This window comes from Aethalodelphis obliquidens, unplaced genomic scaffold (genome assembly GCF_003676395.1).
Source record: "Aethalodelphis obliquidens isolate GAN/ISIS:26980383/991018 unplaced genomic scaffold, ASM367639v1 scaffold23, whole genome shotgun sequence".
Classification (NCBI taxonomy): Eukaryota; Metazoa; Chordata; class Mammalia; order Artiodactyla; family Delphinidae; genus Aethalodelphis; species Aethalodelphis obliquidens.
In genome coordinates, this window is record NW_020837967.1 from 11,452,104 (window position 1) to 11,471,715 (window position 19,612).

A 19,612-nucleotide genomic window follows, 5' to 3' on the forward strand; every position below is an offset into this window, starting at 1 on the left:
AAAAAAAAAAAAAAAAAAAAAAAAAACATCCAGAACGCCTCACTCATCCTTATTTTCATTGCAACCACTCTGGCCCAGACCATTATCAGATCTGGATTTTTGTACTATCTTCCTGCTTCTTTTCTTGCCCACCCGACCCACTCTGTCTCCTCTGAATACAGCAGCCACCGTGATCAGGTTAAGTCAGATTTTGTCACTTCTCTGCTTAAAACATCTCAATTTTTCTTCAATCTGACTCAAAATTAAAGCCAAAAAATTAAAGTAACCTCTCTGATTTTATCTCCATGAGGACAGATTTTTTTTTCTGGTTTCTTCCGCTCCCCCCCGCCCCGCCCCACTGCTTTTTTTCACTGCTGTGTTCTTAGGCTCTATACCTGTGCCAAACATATAGCATGTACTCAATAAATGTTTGTCAGATGAATGAAGAATGAATGAATGAGTACATGGTAGTTATTATGCTATTACAATTGCCTATTTGCTTATAAATTTCCCATGCTAGATTTTAAGCTTCTTAATGGTGGGTACTATACATATAAAGTTTAATGTAGTTTGTGTTGACAACTGTGAAGGGTCTGAAACTTTACCCTAGTTATAAGCTAACAAGTTATCTGCCATAGTTTTATGGATGTCAGGAGGGGTGAGACTCCTGGGTCAGAGACAAAGGACTTTATTACTAATAGTATAACAAACAGCATAATAAGCATCATGCTTGCCTTGTTTCCTCTTGCTTTCTGAGTCCCAGGGCAACACAGAGGGGCCCAGGTGGATGTACATATAAAGTGGGTTGGCGTTACAGGTAAGAAAGCCTGAGCTTCTGGAATCCAAATCTTTTATAGTGGGATTCAAACAAAATGTCTGACCTTTGCTTTAGAGGGAAACATTATCTTTATTATATTATATTGGATAAGAACTTGCCCTCTGGTAGACAGAATCACTCTCTCTATTCTTCATGATTATTTGCTGTTTAAACATCCTTGAAAAGATGTTTGGAACAAATAGACAGTTTATGACTCAGCTTATAACACATGCAGAAATATGAGAGACCTGTGGGGAATTGTCTTCCAACAGTGTCTTTATTGGTCAGATCACAGGAGACCCTGAAAATCACATGTAGAATGATGTAATTAATCATTCTTATTTCAAATGCAGTAGTTTTGAATGCCAAATGTTATTTAGTTATTTATGCTTTAGTATTCTTTAAAATATCTCATTATTGTTATTTATTTTTATAGACTTTTTAAATTTCATGGCACTTTTGCAAGTATTCCCTTACTATTATATGTTTTAAATAACTAATGAATATTAACTATTGATGAAGTCTAGAGTTCAGTTACTTCAACCTTATCGTATTTCCAAACATATGACCATTTGAATGAATGGAAAAGCCTGAAGCTCAAAGCAATATAATTGGTAGAGAACATGTTTTAAAATAGGATATATAGTCTTAATGCATTTGACGTTTGTAGTAACCTCTGCTTAATCAAACAGAGTACAACCTCAGTGAACTGAAGCCAACATACTAGAATACTCAATTAACTTTTGTCCTTCATGGAACTTTTAGGAAGGTCAAAAGGCTAGAGAAAAAAAAAAAGCTTAAAATAAACAGGGAGAGCCAATCTAGTGGACTTTTATATAGTTTAGAATCTGCTTCCAGAGCATATCCTGTGGTTATGCATGTTTAGATTTTATATGATCTTGCATTAAAAACACATAGTACGTGCCTGGCGTATAAGAATTGTCCAAAAATTGTTAGATATAATTATTATTACTTTTTAAACTACTAGAAACAGTATAATTTTTTTAAGAGCACAGGCTTTGACATCAAAGGTCTGGGAAGGAATTGTGTCAGCAATAATGAGCCCTGAGAAATTATATGTTACTCTTCTTTCAGCCTTATGTTTCCCAGCTCTAAAATGGGGACAATATTCTTATGTATATTTCAGGAGGAATAAATAAGATAACATACGTATTGAATGCATGTCTTCCACACTGCATTTGTGCCTTTGCTGTTCTCTGTAATCCACAGTGGTAGGCTCCAGTTTTCTAACTTTTTACAATTACCACCTGCATGTTTAGCCTTTTTTTTTTTTTTTGGTGCTGTATGTGGGCCTCTCACTGTTGTGGCCTCCCCCGTTGCGGAGCACAGTCTCCGGACGCACAGGCTCAGCGGCCACGGCTCACGGGCCCAGCAGCTCCGCGGCACGTGGGATCTTCCCGGACTGGGGCACGAACTTGTGTCCCCTTCATCGGCAGGTGGACTCTCAACCACTGCGCCACCAGAGAAGCCCGTTTAGCCATTTTTCCCCCCTAAACTTGGTCATCTTTTGCCGGTGTGGCTAAGACCAAAGGGAGTTTGAAGTTCAACCACATGATGTGTCAGGACATATTTTGTCCTATAAATTTTGTGTTTTCTTTAGAGCACTTACATTAAATAGTAGTTAACTATTAAGACATTTTAAAGAGTAGTTTCAGGTTCACAGAAAAATTGAGAAAAATGCACCAGGTTTTCTCATATACCCCACACCCCCGACATCCATAGCCTCCTCCATTATCAACACCTCCCACCAGACTGGGACGTTTGTTTACAATTGACAAACCTACACTGATACATCCTAATCACTCAAAGTCAATTGTTTACATTAGGGTTCACCCTTGGTGTTGTACTTTCTATAGGTTTGGACAAATGTATAATGACAGCTATCATTATGGCGTCATATAGAGTCTTTTCACATAAAAAATCCTTTGTGCTCCAACTCTTCCTCCTTCCCGTCACCCTCAGCTGCTGGCCACCACTGACTTTTTTAGTATCTTTATAGCTTTGTGTTTTCCATAATTTCAAATAGTTGGAATCATACAATATGTAGCCTTTTTAGATTGGCCACTTAGTAATATGCATTTAAGGTTGCTCCATGTCTTTTCATGGCTTGATAGCTCACTTCTTTTTAACACTGAATAATATTTCACTGTCTGGATGTACCACAGTTTATTCAACCATTCACCAACAGAAGGACATCTTCGTTGCTTCCAAGTTTTGTCAATTGTGAATAAGGCAGCTCTAAACATCCGTGTGCAGAGTTTTGTATGGACATAAGTTTTCAACTCTTTTGGGTGAATACCAATAAGTGCTCTTCTATATATTTTTAAGTCTTTATGTGAGGCCCAAATTGTCAGCCAGATTTCACCTTTGTATACTTCATGTTTATTCCTTACACATGAACCTCGGTAGGAATCATCCCCAACTGTCAAAGAAGTTCTAAAACAGTGAATCTGAAATGAGACAGCGTCTGATTCTGTTGTCCCCCCCCCAACAAGTTTTCTTGGCTCTTACAGAAATTCATCTTCTTTTCCCTCAGTGAAAAGCTCTAAAAATGCCAGGGATAGTGTAGGGTGATGGACCTATTTGTTAGTCTACCAACTACCCCCTAGCACGCTTTCCCCAGGGACAGAGACTATAATAATACTGACATAACTAGTAGAAGCCACAGGGTAATTTTACTCAAAAAATTAAAAGCTGCTAGAGTTACTAGCCTTTCTATCCATAGCCATAGAAGAGACAAGCAAAATTTTTGGAAATTCTGTGTCAGTAGACAACCTGTTTTGAATGTAACGGCCCCTAGCACAAAGCTTGGTACACAATAAACCTCGAATAAATGGTAACTGCAGTTGTTACTGCAAAATGTCGATTCTGATGATGATGATGATAATTGAGGAAGTCCATGATGTTGGTCTAGAAAACAGCGAAGAATCCTTCAACCTCAGTTATTAAAACTTACCCAGGATATTGTATTTCTAAGTAAAAGATTACATATTTTTCCAAAAACTGTTCTAATGAGGTGTATATTTGATTCCTGGCTAACAAGAAGGTTAATTTCATCTGATTATTACATCTCTGATTAATCAAGGTGAGGTTTTAAATGTGTATAGAAATCTAAATATATAGGAACAAAGTATACTAGAAAGGCACATTTGAATTTGAACAGCATAATCATCTCTTAAAAATCACTGTCTTTGAAGAGCCTTATCTAAGAGAACTACAGAATTGCTGCAATAGTTTCTTAAATTTTACTACTATTTGAATATTCATTTATTTCCACAGCAATATCTCCTGAGATAGCAGATGATAAGTTTTCCTTTCCAGGGGTCTATGTGGGATAGATATATAGTAGCAATAACTTGTTTTCTTTCTCTATTTGCATAACAAAAACTCCTGGATCCTATTTTTTCGGATTGTCTGAAATAGGAATCAAAAGTATTTGCTTCCCCTGGGATTGAAATAGCATCTACATACTGGAATCTATATATATTTATGGGTTATTTATATTTATAGAGATGGCTGTTGAAAATACAAAGAGTTAAATATTCTTAGCATTTATTCCTAACTTATCATTGTTGTTTTTCACTTTTGAGTAGCATTTAATTTTGCTTCACCACAGATTTCTAAACTTGAGAAATCTTTATTCTAGGTATAGCAGTAGTCTCTCCGTTTTGCTGATTTCTATCTGTCTCTATTGAAATATAGTTATCTCTTGCTTATTAAAGTTGATGCAACATTCTTAAAGTATTTATTTTAAAATGTATTCATACATTCTCATTGACTTTTGGTAAAATTTGAAAGTATTCTGCTGGCCATATTTTGGACCAGGAGACCTGATAGAAAACAAATATTTTCTGAGATCACATATTTCCCAGAAACTTAAAAAAAATCAATAGTGTTTATGATGTTACTACTCAACTCACATTCCTCCCCATGTGGAAGGAAGCATTTTCAAAATTAAGCATGATTTATCATTAGGTAAAAATGCCTTTACAATTTAACATTTTTTAATCTCACTGAGTGATTTACTTTATACTTTTATCTTCTAAATTTATTGTTTACTTCCTAAGTTATTTTTTTAAGGGAAGATCTATATAGTTTATTACTATATCCTTGGATAAAAATATCCAATGGCCAAGGGTCCAAGTGTAGTAATCATCAATGGGGGCAAATCTTATTTTGCACTGGAGTCTGTAGTAACACCTGAATATCCACAGTAAACAAATTCAGATTATGCCTTTCTGGTTTATCCCTTTTCCAATCTAATGACAATTAAAAGTTATTGTCAACAGTTGCAGAAAGAATATTAGACTAGGAGTTAGAATATTTGGATTTCAATCAGTCTCTACAACTTTCTAACTATATGACCTTGGTTAAGTTAAAAACTTCCCTAAACCTTCCTTTCTTCCTCTGTAAAGCAGCAATAATACCTTCTCCCAAGAGTTACTGTAAAAGCTAGATTTATATAAAACCTTCAGTACAGGGTCTATTACATTAGGTATTCATCACATATTAGCTATAATTTGACACTGCTATTATTATAACTTCCCATTCTTTCCCTTTCTCTCTCTTTTCTTCTTTTCCTCCTCCAGAATGTCTTTGTGTAATTTAACTATTTCTCTTCATATTTACTTGAGGAATAGGTCAAATTATTCTGCCTTCTGCCAATTAGGTGATGTATTCAATGTTTTGGGAAATAGTAAGCGCTACAAAAATTAGAGGTGAACATTCATATTAAATATAATGGATCTGAATTTTTCAAACATTAAATTTTTTAGAAGTAGCTTTTCACGGTTTAGTGTAAAATACTCTGTAGGAACAATGAAGTCTTCCAGATGATGTAATAGCAGCAGAGAAACTAACATGAGTATCAAAATAAATTAGTCAGACCTTGGCAATTCTGTAAGCAATATGGCTGAATGATGCTGTTTATTAGAAAGAATATTTGGAAAATATTCTTAAATTGATAATTTTGCCTTATCAATTTCTATTATGAAAAGCAGAATTCTGAGTTTTAGGGAGGATCAGATAGGATCCTTTTTTTCATCAAGTGTGGCTTTAATGTACTTAGGGAAGAGTAACAAGGTGATTTCCAAGGGTAGAAGGGTTGTCTACCCTTCTTAAAGTGTGTGATCACCTTGGAGAGTCAACCTAAAAGCTACGTTTTTGTTCTTCAGTTGCTGAATGTGACTTTGAAGCAAATAGCTGTGGTTGGTTTGAAGCAGCTAGTGAGGATGATTTTGACTGGACCTGGAGCTCTAGAAGTAACCTCTCTGCTGATTTTGAGCAACAGGCTCCACCTTGGGATCACACTCACAACACATCTCAAGGTAAGAAGAATGCACAGTGTCTCTGTACCTACAGACTTTCCCCAGCTTATGGTGGTTTGACCTAATGATTTGTCAACTTCATGATGGTGTGAAAGGAGATGCGTGTTCAGTAGAAACTGTGCTTCACATTTTGAAATTTGACCTTTCTCCGGGCTAGCAATATACTTGTGATACTCTCTCCTGATGCTGGGCAGAGGCAGAACCACTGCTCCCAGTCAGCCACGCAATCCCCACGGTGGACAGTTGATATGCTGACAACCGTTCTGTTTTTCACTTTCAGTACAGCATTCAATAAATTACATGAGATATTCAACACTTTAGTATAAAATAGGCTCTGAGATGATTTTGCCCAACTGTGGGCTAATGTAAGTTTTCTGAGCTTGGTTAAGGTAGGCTCGGCTAAGCTGTGATGTTCAGTAGGTCAGATGTATTAAATGCATTTTGGACTTTGATATTTTCAATTTATGATGGGTTTATCAGATGTAACTTCATCTTAAGTCAAGGAAGATCTGTAGTTCAGTTTACCTTTGCTCGGGTCTGAAAAGAGAAAGAGAAGCAGTAAAGTTCTGTGTTACTACAACAAATAGTAGGATAGTTGAATATTGTCTATTATACTTATGTTGTCAACGTAGAACCACTCCTTTATGGGTTTTGGAGATAGAATATAGATATATTTTGGCTGACTTAACTGAAATTACCAGTTGTTTTTGGCATAATTTTGACCTAGCTCTAGATAATAGTTTAATATTTGTAAGAGTAAATTTGACTAACAGTCACTTTTATTGATTTTTAATTGTCGTATAGTCTTCAGTGTAGGGTTTACAGACAGATGTCTCATTTTAGAATTTAGTAGGTCAAACTAATGGTTTCTTTTTGTATCCCAATAGGGCACTTTATGTTCATTCTGAAGAAAAGCAACAGCTTATCACAAATTGCTAAACTCCAGAGCCCAACTTTCGGCCAGACAGGACCTGGATGCACACTTTCCTTCTGGTAAATACTAAAAAAAATGGTCAACTACTCGAGCAGCCCGGCGGTTCCAGGCATACTCCTGCATTTACTAGATATTGTAATTTGTCCTGTAATCTGGCTTTGCTTTAAAAATAGCTATTGCGTTAGATCCGCACAATTAGCATTTTACTTAGGAGCACATTATCAATATTTGTTACGTTCTTACTTAAGATGAAAGGGACTCTCCCTCCAACAATGGATTATAATTTAGTTAACACTGCTTCCTGTGTTCTGGACTAAACTCCTTGAGAAAGGCTCACGGGGTCCTGAGAGCCAGAATATGCACCTCGGCAGAGAAGCTCTTGCAAACAGGTGGCCACAATTCTGCAATAATAACTAAAGGCATCTATTATTACAACTCATTCTTAATTGACCGTTAACTGAGTGGAAGAGTCTAAAAGTTAAATATTTAGTCTATTGCCTAAATCATTTCCATTTCTTTTGTTTGTTCTCTTTCAGGTTTTATAACTATGGCCTATCAGTGGGAGCAGCTGAGTTACAGCTACACATGGAAAATTCCAGTGACTCCACAGTCCTCTGGAGAGTATTATATAACCAGGGCAACCAGTGGTCCCAGGCGACTGTTCAGCTTGGACGCCTTACTCAGCCCTTCTATTTGTCACTACATAAAGTCAGCCTTGGTGTTTATGATGGGGTCTCGGCTATCGATGATGTCAGATTTGAAAATTGTATTCTTCCACTCCCTTCGAAGAGCTGCAAAGGGCCAGATCGTTTCTGGTGTCTACACACGAAGGCTTGCATAACAAAGCTTCAGTTATGTGATCTGGTGGATGATTGTGGTGATAATACTGATGAGGTCAACTGTGGTAAGTGCTCTTCTTTCTGGTCCCTCTGACTCATTTTGATGGTGGTGATCTTGATTGGTTCACTGTTTTCTAGTCAGTCAAGATAAAGGCCCTAAGCATTGTTCCAAAGTCAACGAATGTTATGTGTGATTAATTAATTAGTCAAGCCATCAGTATTTATTATGTATATTTATGAATTGGATACTAGAGAGAGAGTGATGAGGACAGTTATACAGAGTCCCTGACCTCAGGGAGCTTACAGTCTAATTGAGGAGATAGATATCCACATATTTAAAAAATAAATGTAAAATGACAGTGTTGACAGGAGTTTCAAATGGGGGTGCTATGGCTTTCTATAATTATGGCATTGGACTTTCTAGAGGTGATGACTTAGCTGAGATCTGAAAAATAATAAGTAAATACATGTATGCAAAGCCCTGATAGATGAGTGCATGGCAGCTGCGAGATACCCAGTATGGTTGGAGTAAGGCAATAAGGGGAAACAGGATGCAACATAAGGATGGAGATGGAGGCCAGATTAGCAGATCTTTGTGGACTGTCTTAAGGAAGTTTTCCCTCATCTGAAGGTTTTTAAGAAGGAAGGTAATATAATAAAATTGGCAGATTTAAAAATGTCACTGTGGATACAATGTAATGCATGGATTAGAGGACAGTAGGTTCAGGAGATTTACTAGGAGGCCGTTGGCAGTAGTTCCCCTGAGAGGGGCTGGCAGCCTCTATAACAGTGACAAGTGGTGGAGATGGATGGACTAAAGTTGGAGGAGGGATATTTAGTAGGGACGTTTAAAAATCTTCTGGCTACAGGGAGCGGAGAGTGAGGTGTCAAAGGTAAACCCCGAGCTTCTGGTTTAAATTACCAAAAAGTTTATCATACCTGATGATTATGTATATCTTGCAATTTAATAAACCTGGTTCCTGGTAGTGCCTAGTGCATTTGGTCCTGAAAATGAGTCAGAGGCTAAGAGACGTTTTTCTTTTTTAATTACCAACATCAGTCAGAGAAAGTTTGCATCTTTCGTTACCCAGAAATAGCAACAATTCTTTAAATTCAAGTTATGTGCCTATTAAATTGGGAGACTTACCATAAACCAAAGTAAAGCCATCAAATGCTTGGTACATCATAGGAAACATTACATTGAGAAATTTCCATATAAATCATTGTAGAGAGTTTTGCACATACGTGGTGTTTAATACAGTCAGGCACATTAAAGTCAGAATTACCATGCAGCTCGTTACACAGCTAATACCTTTAGTGCATATAAATAAAATTGATGATTTCGACAATGGCTGTTATAAGAAGTGTTGCTTGTCCTAAAGGTAATTTATTTTTGCAAATTTAGAAAGCCTTTTCATCTTTTTCATGTACTTCAAATCCCACTTCTTAAAAATGTTGATCTGTTACTGAAAATAAGCAAATTATCCTTCAAACTTCTCAGCATTAACTGAGTAGAATGGGATTATCAAAATACTTCTTGTGACTAAGTATCAATGAAGGGAAATAGTAGTGACTGTCAGTTTCTCTCGCAGCCTTGCATTTAGACGTAGTAAAGTTTTTAAATGGAGACTTCCTTTTTCCTTTTTTTTTTTGGCTGCGGCATGCAAGATCTCAGTTACCCGACCAGGGATCGAACCACACCCCATGCAGTGGAAGTGCATAGTCTTAACCACTGGACAGCCAGGGAAGTCCCCAGACCTAGTAATTTATTAACAGAATGGGTTAGACATCCAGAAATTGATGCTCTATTTTCTAAAGTATGTTTAGAACGTGGTCTTTCATTTAAGGGTGGAGCCACGTGCCTTCCCTTTTGAAATAAAGATTGAGCATGCAGTCAGTATGAAGAAGTTGGCTTTAGGGCCAATTTTATGTCAAAAACCTCAGTAGCTTGACATCCCCCTTCCTCTGCACAACCCAAGACTGACACCTGCAGGGGACCTGTGGGGTCCAGTTCACGTCCCAGCTGCGTTGATTAGTCACAAGTGAGGAAACATCAAAAGAAAGCTCATCTCCCATTTGCCATTTACTCACTTGATTCCCCTCATTAGGTCTAAGCTCCTGTTCTGTGGTTTTCAGAGACAGATGATTTGTTCTTGCCTGGCTGCATTTATTCACATATCCTTTTATTTATTGTTTCAGAATATTTGTTCACTTTGGCGCCAAGTGCCGTTATAAGATGAATGGTTAAAGGCCTGCTGACGTTTGTCTTTCAAAAATATTAACTTATGTAAATGAAGCTAAAATGTGGAACTCCTCCTTAATTTTAAATCCTGTCCCTTCTGCCCAAATACTCTCAAATGTATTTGTATACATTTGTATACAAATACAGTATTTGTATATTCTATCCCATTTATTCTAAACAAGTGCTTGGTGTCGACAAAATCATCACATCCTGAAAAATGCATACATTCCTATATCCTGCAAATGTAGGTAGAGTATTCAGTTGATAAGGGACTGGTCAATTCTTTAAAAGTGCTTTGAATTCTTCTACTGACCAAAGGGAGTTAGAAGTTTAAAAGCACCAGCTCAAAGGAGCCACAATCCAGTGAGAAGAAAAGATTACCACTGAGGAGACACAGCTAAGAAATGGCAAAATAGGCATAATAATAAGCATAAATAGAGACAGAGGGGTGAGAGGTTTAGGGCACGATGGTAAATTGGTGCATGCCAAGGGGAAAGGCAGTTGGGGACGAACAGGAAGTTATTTTAATCTGGGAAGAGTGAAGCTTGAAAGATAGAGAAGTTTAGATTTAAGCTGAGATTAAATGAGTCAATATTAAAGGATTCTCAATAGAGAAAAAATGATAAACTACCATTTAAAGATGGTCATTCTTTTACAAGTGTGGAGGGATGCTTGAAACTGGGGCAGGATGGAACCAGAGAGAAGAATTTGATTTCAAAGTGAGGTCTGGAAAATACCTGCATCAGAATCATCTTGGGTGCTTGTTAAAAATATGAATTCTTGGGCTTCACTCCATACCTAACATAGTAGTATTTGTGCAGGACTTTACCATGGAGTAAGCAATTTTACCATGCACCCCAGGGGATGCTGAAAGATAGAGATCTGTTAAGTTATGACTCTTGTTAGCCCTGCATGTTAGAATCACCAAGTGAGCTAGTAAAGTATCCTGATGTTTGGCTACACCATTTGAACTAATTAAATCAACATGTCTGGAGGTGAATTCTGAGCTTTAATTTTTTTTTTTTAATGTTCACTGGTGATTGGAACATTCAGCTAAAGTTGAAATCCACTGAGCCAGAAGTTTGTGGCAGCAAGCCAGCCATGGGGTAGTGATCATTTGCATAGAGTCATGGTACTAACAGTGGGCAAGGGATGGGTAGAAAAGGCATTTGGGAAATAATGGCCAAAGTAATTCCACCTTCTGGCTATAAAATATTATCATTTGATGTATTAGCTAGGATTTAGTTACTCTTTTAAACGTTTTGCTTTAATGTTGCATTAAAAAAATTAAAGTGGTTTACCTTGGCAGGAGCAAAGTATCAACTATTGATAGTATTCCCATTCATAGTTATTTTTGTCCTTGATTATCTTTTGATTTTATTTCATGCCAATTTCAGTACCTGAACTTCAATGTGACTTTGAAAATGGAATTTGTAACTGGGAACAAGATACAGAAGATGATTTTGATTGGACCTGGAACCAGGGTCCAACGTCAACACTTAATACAGGGCCGATGAAGGATAATACTTTGGGCACAGCTAAAGGACACTATCTCTACATAGAATCTTCTGAACCACAGGTTTTCCAACACCGAGCTGCTTTACTCAGCCCGATCATCAATGCCACTGATGTAGTGGGCTGCACCTTCCGCTTTTATTACCACATGTTTGGAAAGCACATTTACAAGCTGGCCATCTACCAGCGAATCTGGAACAACACAAGAGGACAGCTGCTATGGGAAATATTTGGGGATCAAGGCAACATTTGGATAAGGAAACACCTCAACATTTTCAGCAGGAGGCCTTTTCAGGTATGGATAATGGGCTTCACAAGCTGTATTGGAAATGAGTCAGGATGTCTAAGGAATATGAAAGATCACTATATTCTTGAATTAAAAGTAAGTGAAATTTGATCAGTTACTTTGACACATATTTGTCATGTAATGAAGAGTGTACCAAAGCTCGTTAGGTTGCTTTCCTCCTTGAATACCCACAGTAATGTGTGATGAAAGTCTCTGAAGCTGGACACATGGCACTGGACACAGCTGCAGGTTCCTCCCGTTTTAAGTAATTGTTGTGCTGAAATGAAAAACTTGGAGGAAAAGAGTTTCACACAATCTTTTGTCTTCTCCAAAAAGTTCAGACTCTCAGATTTGTTAGTTTGAATCTATCATTTGACTTTTTCACATTTTCGTAGGTAAGCAAAAAACATCCAGGAAGAGTGCAGGCTTTGTTGGAAAAGCTATTCTGGGGCAGAACCAGAGTCTGAATCTAGGTTTCGTACTCCTGGTGGAATATTCTTTACTCTAAATCTTACCTACCTTCTCCTGAAAGTCAGACTTGCAATAGAAAGTTCAAATGCTTATGTGGCTTTTACAGTTTTGTGAAGGACTTTTGCATATATTATCTATTTGATTCAGCAATTCCTTGAAGTGGGTAAGTCAGAGATCCTTTTTGCCAATTTTATAGATATAAAGGAAAAAACTCAGGTTGTTGTTTATCCCTGGCCAAATAGATGGTAAGCAGGAAAACAAGGACTTGGACGATAACCCACAGGTGTCTAGTTAATTCACGTTCTTTCTGCTTCCAATATATCATACAGCCTGTAACATGTAGGAGCGTTGAAGATTGTTTTCTCCTTTTGGCCAAATAGATCTACATATGATATATTGGAAGAAACTTCTTACTTTTACTGGCTAAACTTTTTTTTTTTTTTTTTTTGCATTACCCTAATTGAAAGCACTGTCTTTATCTGAATGTCTCGAGTTAACAGTTTTGTAGCCAAGAACTTAGCTCCAGGCCAGCTGGTACGTCAGTGCCATCATAGATGTACCTTGTACGTGCTCAGTAGAGAACACATTGGGATTGGTGATTTGTCCAGATAGACATAAGCAGAAATCATGAGAACTAATCTGCCATGTGTAGAGTGATATCTTGCAGTTCAGCCACAATGGTAAGATGCATGTAATCGTGTGAAATGAAACTGAAGAGGGATCTTTGACTTTTATTTAATAATGGCTTATCCACTTCAAATTAATTCTTAGTCTAATCAGGTCAATTGTAATTTGGGCTTAACTAGTATTTAATGGATAAACTCTACTTATGATATTTAGTCAAGCATTGGTTTCCAGAAGAAAATCAGCCTGACATGGGAACAGCTTCAGAGTCAGTTGACCATGGAACTAACCAAGGAATCCTTTGGTTGTGAATCTAAAACATAAATACTGAGGTTTGAAACCCATCCTGGCTTACACAGAATGCTCTATTTGATTTTATCCAAGGGTTCTTTTTTTTTTTTTTTTTTTAACGGTACGCGGGCCTCTCACTGCTGTGGCCTCTCCCGTTGCGGAGCACAGGCTCAGCGGCCATGGCTCACGGGCACAGCCGCTCCGTGGCATGTGGGATCTTTCCGGACTGGGGCACGGACCCACGGCCCCTGCATCGGCAGGCAGACTCTCAACCACTGCACCACCGGGGAAGCCCCCAAGGGTTCTTTTTTTTTTTTTTTTTTATGAATTTTAGGTATGAAAAGATGAAATCAGAGATTCTGCATGCTGTGTAGATGATTTGTTTAAGATAGTTAAGGACTGGGTCCAATTTAAGCAACAGGATGTGTTTGTTCATTGGGTAATGGATATACATAGCTTCTGTTCCAGTGAGCAAGGGCAGCAACAACCAGCATTTTCATTAACTGATACTGCAGGTGAAATTACCTGGTATCATGCCCAGCAGATAACAGGTACTCATTAAATATTTGTTTAAAAGAAAAATTCAAAGATTTTTCAGGATCATTCATTTAAAATGAAACACATGGGCTAGGACCAGATTGTACGTGCAGGTATAGGAACTGTTTGGCTTATTATTCTCAGTGGAAATAACAGCCACTGCTTTTATGTGTGGCATGGCCAGCAAGTCATTGCATATAAAACTTCAGGTCAAACTTCTAATTTTTATTATGAGCTTTATTGAGATATAATTGATATGTTATAAACTATACATATTGAAAGTTTTGAAACCATCACCACAATCAAGATAATTCAAATATAAATGGACTGCATTTCTAAAACTTTCCTGATATCCCTTCGTAATACCTCCTTCTGGCCCTCACTTCCATCCCTGATAACCACTGAACTTCCTCTCAGTATACATCAACGTACACTCCCCACACTTTTATACTATAAGTGAAATAGTACAGTATGTACTTTTTTTCTGATGTATTTCATTCAGTGTAGTTATTTTGAGATTCATTCTTCTTATAGAATATATCAATACTTCATTTTCTGTTGCTGAATAGTATTCCATTATATGGATACAGCACAGTTTCTCCATTTACCTATTGATCAGAATACGGGTTGCTTGTAGTTTGGGCTATTATAAATAAACCTGCTGTGAATATTTGTGTGTAAGTATTTATATGAACATCTGCTTTCATTTCTCTTGGGTAAATACCCAGGAGTGGAATGGCTGGATCATATAGAAGGAGTATGTTTAACTTTTTAAGAAACTCTTCCTCTGTTTTTCAAAGTATACCATTTTTTTAACATCTTTATTAGAGTATAATTGCTTGACAATGGCATGTTAGTTTATGCTTTATAAAAAAGTAAATCAGTTATACATATGTCCCCATATCTCTTCCCTCTTGCGTCTCCCTCCCTCCCACCCTCCCTATCCCACCCCTCTAGGTGGTCACAACAAAGTATACCATTTTTGATTCCCAGCAAAATATGAGAGTTCCAGTTCCTCCACATCCTAGTTAATACTTGTTATTATCAGTCTTCTTAATTTTAACCATTCCAAGTGTACAGTGGTTATCTCATTGGGGTATTGATTGCATTGACCTAAGCATTAATTATGTTGAACGTATTTTTATGTGCTTATTTGCCAAACGAATGTCTAGTTTCAATTGTCTGTTCAAATCTTTTGCCCTCTTTTTAAATTGGGTTTTTTTGTTTTCTTGTTATTGACTTGTGAGCTTTTAAAATATTTTCAGGATGCAAACCTTTTATCAGTTATATAAGAATTACAAGTATTTTCTCCTAGTTTGTAGCTTGTCCTTTCATTCTTTTAAGAGATTTTTTTGAAGAGCATATTCTTTTGAATTTTGGTGAAGTCCAACTTACCAATATGTTATCCTGTGTATCAAGCTTTTGGGTTGTATCTAAGAAAGCTTTAACTAACTCAGAGTCCCCAGAACTTTCTCCTCCTCTCTCTCCTGTCCTTTAGAAACATCAATTACACATGAATTAAGCTGCTCGAAGTTGTCTCACATTAACAAAATGAAGACTAAAAGTTATACAGTCATCTCAGTACTTGCAGGTAGAGCATTTGATAAAATTCAGCAATTTTTTTCTTATTAAAAATCTCTCAACAAATTAGGTACAGAAGGAATATACTTCAACATAATAAATATGGTAGGTCCACAGATAACATTAACTCAGTCATGAAAAGCTGAAAGCTTTTCTTCTAAAATCAGAAACAAGACAATGGGAGGCTCACTCTCACCATTTCTATCCAAGGTAGTACTGGAAGTCCTAGCCAGAGCAATTAGGCAATAAAAATGAATTAAATGCATTCAAATCAGGAAGGAAGTAGTAAAACTGTCTGTGTTTTCAGATGACATGGTCTTGTATATAGAAACCTCTAAACACTCCACCAAAGAACTTTTAGAACTAATCAATGAATTTAATATAGTTGTATGATAGTAAATCAACATACAAAAATTAGTTTCATTTCTGTGCAAACAGTGAATGATCTGAAAACAAAATTAAGAAAACAATCCAATTTACAATATCACCAAAAAGAATAAAATATTTAGGAATAAATTTAACCAAAGAGGTGAAAGATCTGTACACTGAGAACTATAAGACATTATTGAAAGAATTTGTAAGACTAGTAAATTGATAGATGTCCTATTTTCGTGATTTGGAAGCATTAATATTGTTAAAGTATTCATACTACCCAAAGGGATCTATAGATTCAGTGCAATCTCTCTTGACATTCATTTTTTTATGGAATTAGGAAAACAATCCTAAAATTTGTACAGAATCCCTAAAGACCCTGCATAGTCAAAGCAATCTTCAGAAAGAGGAACAAAGCTGGAGTCATCACTGTTCCTGATTTGAAACTGTAGTACACAGTACTTATATTCAAAACATTTTGTTTCTGGCATAAAAACATACACATAGAGAACCCAGAATAGAGAACCTAGAAGTGGACCCAAACATATAGTCAACTAATCTTTTTTAAGGGTTCCAAGAATACATGGGGAAAGGATAGTCTCTCTTTAGTAAATGGTACTGGGAAACCTGAAAAATATATTATCTTGAATGTTTTGATTTTCAAATTCAATATGTAACAACTCAAAGATTAATAATCCCAGTGATTCCTTGGGTAAACTGTTTTTCCAATAAGATCACAATTTAGTAAACTAATAATTTTGACTCTCCAAATGCTACCCTGGTGGTCTGAAAAATGTGTTTATTTATGTGCCATGGAGAATGATAGATTGATTCCAAAAGGCTAATTTTCAAAATATATGAATGTTGTGAAATTGTACCTATTTTCCCTACGTGTTTCCTAAATATATTTTAGAGGACACTTCCAGATTTTCATAATACAGAAAAAAAATTATGCTGTAATAGCCTTATGTATGAGAATAATGGCATGGAAGCTACCTAAATGTCCATCGACAGATGAATGAATAAAGAAGATGGGAAATATATATATATATATATATATATATATAAAATGGAATATTAGCCATAAAAAAGAATGAAGTAATGCTATTTGCAGCAACATGGATGGACCTAGAAGTTATCATACTAAGTGAAGTAAGCCAGAGGGAGACAAATATATGATACTGCTTATATGTGGTATCTAAAAAAGAAGATACAAATGAACTTATATACAAAATAGAAATAGACCCACAGACATAGAAAACAAACTTATGGTTACCAAAGGGGAAAGGGGGGATAAATTAGGAATTGGGATTAACATATGCACACTACTATATATAAAATAGATAACTAACAAGGACCTACTGTATAGCACAGGAAACTATACCCAATATTTTATAATAACCTATCAGGGAAAAGAATCTAGAAAAGAATATATATATACATATTTATATGTATAACTGAATTACTTTGCTGTACACCTGAAACTAACACAACATTGCAAATCAGCTATACTTCAATTAAAAAAAAAAAAGACTTCCTTCAGTTTTTTAAAACATTATTTAGAATTTCTTAGAACTCCCTGCTAATTCATTTCCCCAGCATGCATTTTGGATAGAAGACATCTCTCTTTTTTCTGAGTTTATACCATCATCAGGAAATTTCCATGAAAAATCAATACATCAGAACTTGTTAATAGAGCACCCTGTTTGCAGGGTCATATTCGCATGTCAGCAAGGAAAAATATTTGAGCCATGCTCAGTTGTAGAGGTTGCTGAATGAAACTGAGAAAGAAGGGACACTTTATTACAACTATTTTGAAGAAAACTCAAATGATAGCTTCTAAAGAGGTTTCAACTCTTATAATACTGATCATACTCCTGCCCTGCTGAAAGGACAATTTCTAACAAAGGGAACACAATGAGATTCTTCATCATTTCTGCTCTCACCTACACATCATATTTTACTGACACTTAAATGAGGGTCTAGGTACATAATGAGAAGTACCTGTTTCACACAAATACCTATTATCTGATGTTTTCAGCAGCCTTTATTGGTGTGTACCATATCAGAATCATAAAATGCTCCATTTTGAATTATTTAACAATAAAATCAGCTCCAGCACTTTCTCAATGAGTATTTGACCGAGTTGTACTCTTGAACCTCCAGTGTTAAGAATTTATTACTTCACGGGGTTTTTCCATTCTACCTTTGGACACACTGACAGAAAATATTTTCTTATTCAGAATTGAAATCTGTCTCCCTTTTGCTTTTCTCTTGGAGGATTGAGTTTCTTGGCATGGATTCAGTGTCAGCAGCAGTCACTGATAAGTGTTGCAAAAAACCTTGTTTAATGCAACTTATTAATTCTTTGGCACCACAGGAACCAGTATTTACAAGCTTCTGCTTACTTTTTCCTGACATGACCTCGTTTTCTGAAGTATATCTTTGTGTATGAGGTAGGCCCTCAGGAGGAGAGGACATGGGCTTTCAAAGAAAATATTCTTTGGCCAGACCTCTTAATGCCACAGAACTTTCTGACTAAATCTGAAAGAATTGTGTAGTGTTCTGGTAACATCTTTCAGTAATAAAGAGATTTTTCCCTGATGGATTTTGTGAAAAGATTTTAGAAATCTTATTCATAATCATACTTTATTTTTTCATATGTGGGATATACCTTTAAATCCTAGGTGATGCATCAGTTTTCAGTACTTCTAGGGAAAATGTTTCATAAGTTATGTTGCAAATAAAATAGGACCATATTTAATAATGTTAAGTTGATCCCACTTTTTGGGAAATTATATACAGAAATGCTAAAAGTATAAATTATTTATGCAGCCTCATGTAACATTTTTCTTCCAAGTGTGTAGAGTTTGCTAGAATTTGCATTGAAAGGTTTTGAATAGAATCTGCTGGCTTGAAGCCTGTGGAAGCAACACTCATAGATCTGTTGCTTACTGAACAGCATACTAAATCTTATTTTACAATCTTAAGTTTCTCATGGGCTATGTTCTTCCACTGAATTCAAACATAACCATAGCTTTGTGTGTCAGCTCTTCAGCACATCCTGATACAAAGTGATGAGCTTGGTTTCTGGTGTGAAGAATGCGTGAGTAGAGACGGGAAGAAAAGTTTAGGTAAGGAGTATTACAAGAATGCAAGGTTCAGAAAGCAAGTCTAATTTCTTAATAAATCCATTATTTAAATCTTACTCATTATGACTTACGTAATACTAAATGGCATCTAATATTTTTGACCCTCCAAAATTACAGTAGAATATTAATATGGGTCATTAAACATTGGAAATATACTTTATATATATTATTAATATATATTATGGGTTATTTAGAAAGTGATAGAAATTAATACATGCTATAGTAGTATCCAAAATATTTATATAATCCATGCTGAAAAGAAACAGAGAAAGAGAAAGACAGACTTGGGTTGTTGGGTTTAACTTTTTAAAATTGCTGATCGGTTGGTAAAAGAAAAAAAAAAAGAGTTAGAAAAGTGGTAATTATGAATGTTTTAATTCCAGTGTGTTTTATCCCTTTTCAGTCTATGGCCTATTTGAAACTGTGTGTAACTATCCTTTGGTTTGTTTTTGTCTCTGGTTTGGTTTCTTTTTGTCCTCGATGTTGCATATATGAGCCATTTGGGTTCTACTCATGCATACTTCCAGTTCCTCCCTTCTGGCTAGAGCAGTAAAATGGAGTGAGAAAACATAGATGCTGTGTGTGTGTGTGTGTGTGTGTGTGTGTGTGTGTGTGTGTGTGTGT

The 19,612-nt window shown here is 36.2% G+C and overlaps 1 protein-coding gene across 1 annotated transcript in view; it reads left to right on the forward strand.

Moving 5' to 3' along the window:
* Nucleotides 1–19,612, forward strand: part of MALRD1 (MAM and LDL receptor class A domain containing 1) — a 604,410-nt gene that overhangs the window by 154,939 nt on the left and 429,859 nt on the right. The window contains exons 16-19 of the mRNA XM_027121490.1: nt 5,992–6,144; nt 7,032–7,137; nt 7,615–7,982; nt 11,557–11,969. Of these exons, the coding sequence (XP_026977291.1) occupies nt 5,992–6,144; nt 7,032–7,137; nt 7,615–7,982; nt 11,557–11,969 (1,040 nt within the window). The remainder of the gene's footprint in view (nt 1–5,991; nt 6,145–7,031; nt 7,138–7,614; nt 7,983–11,556; nt 11,970–19,612) is intronic.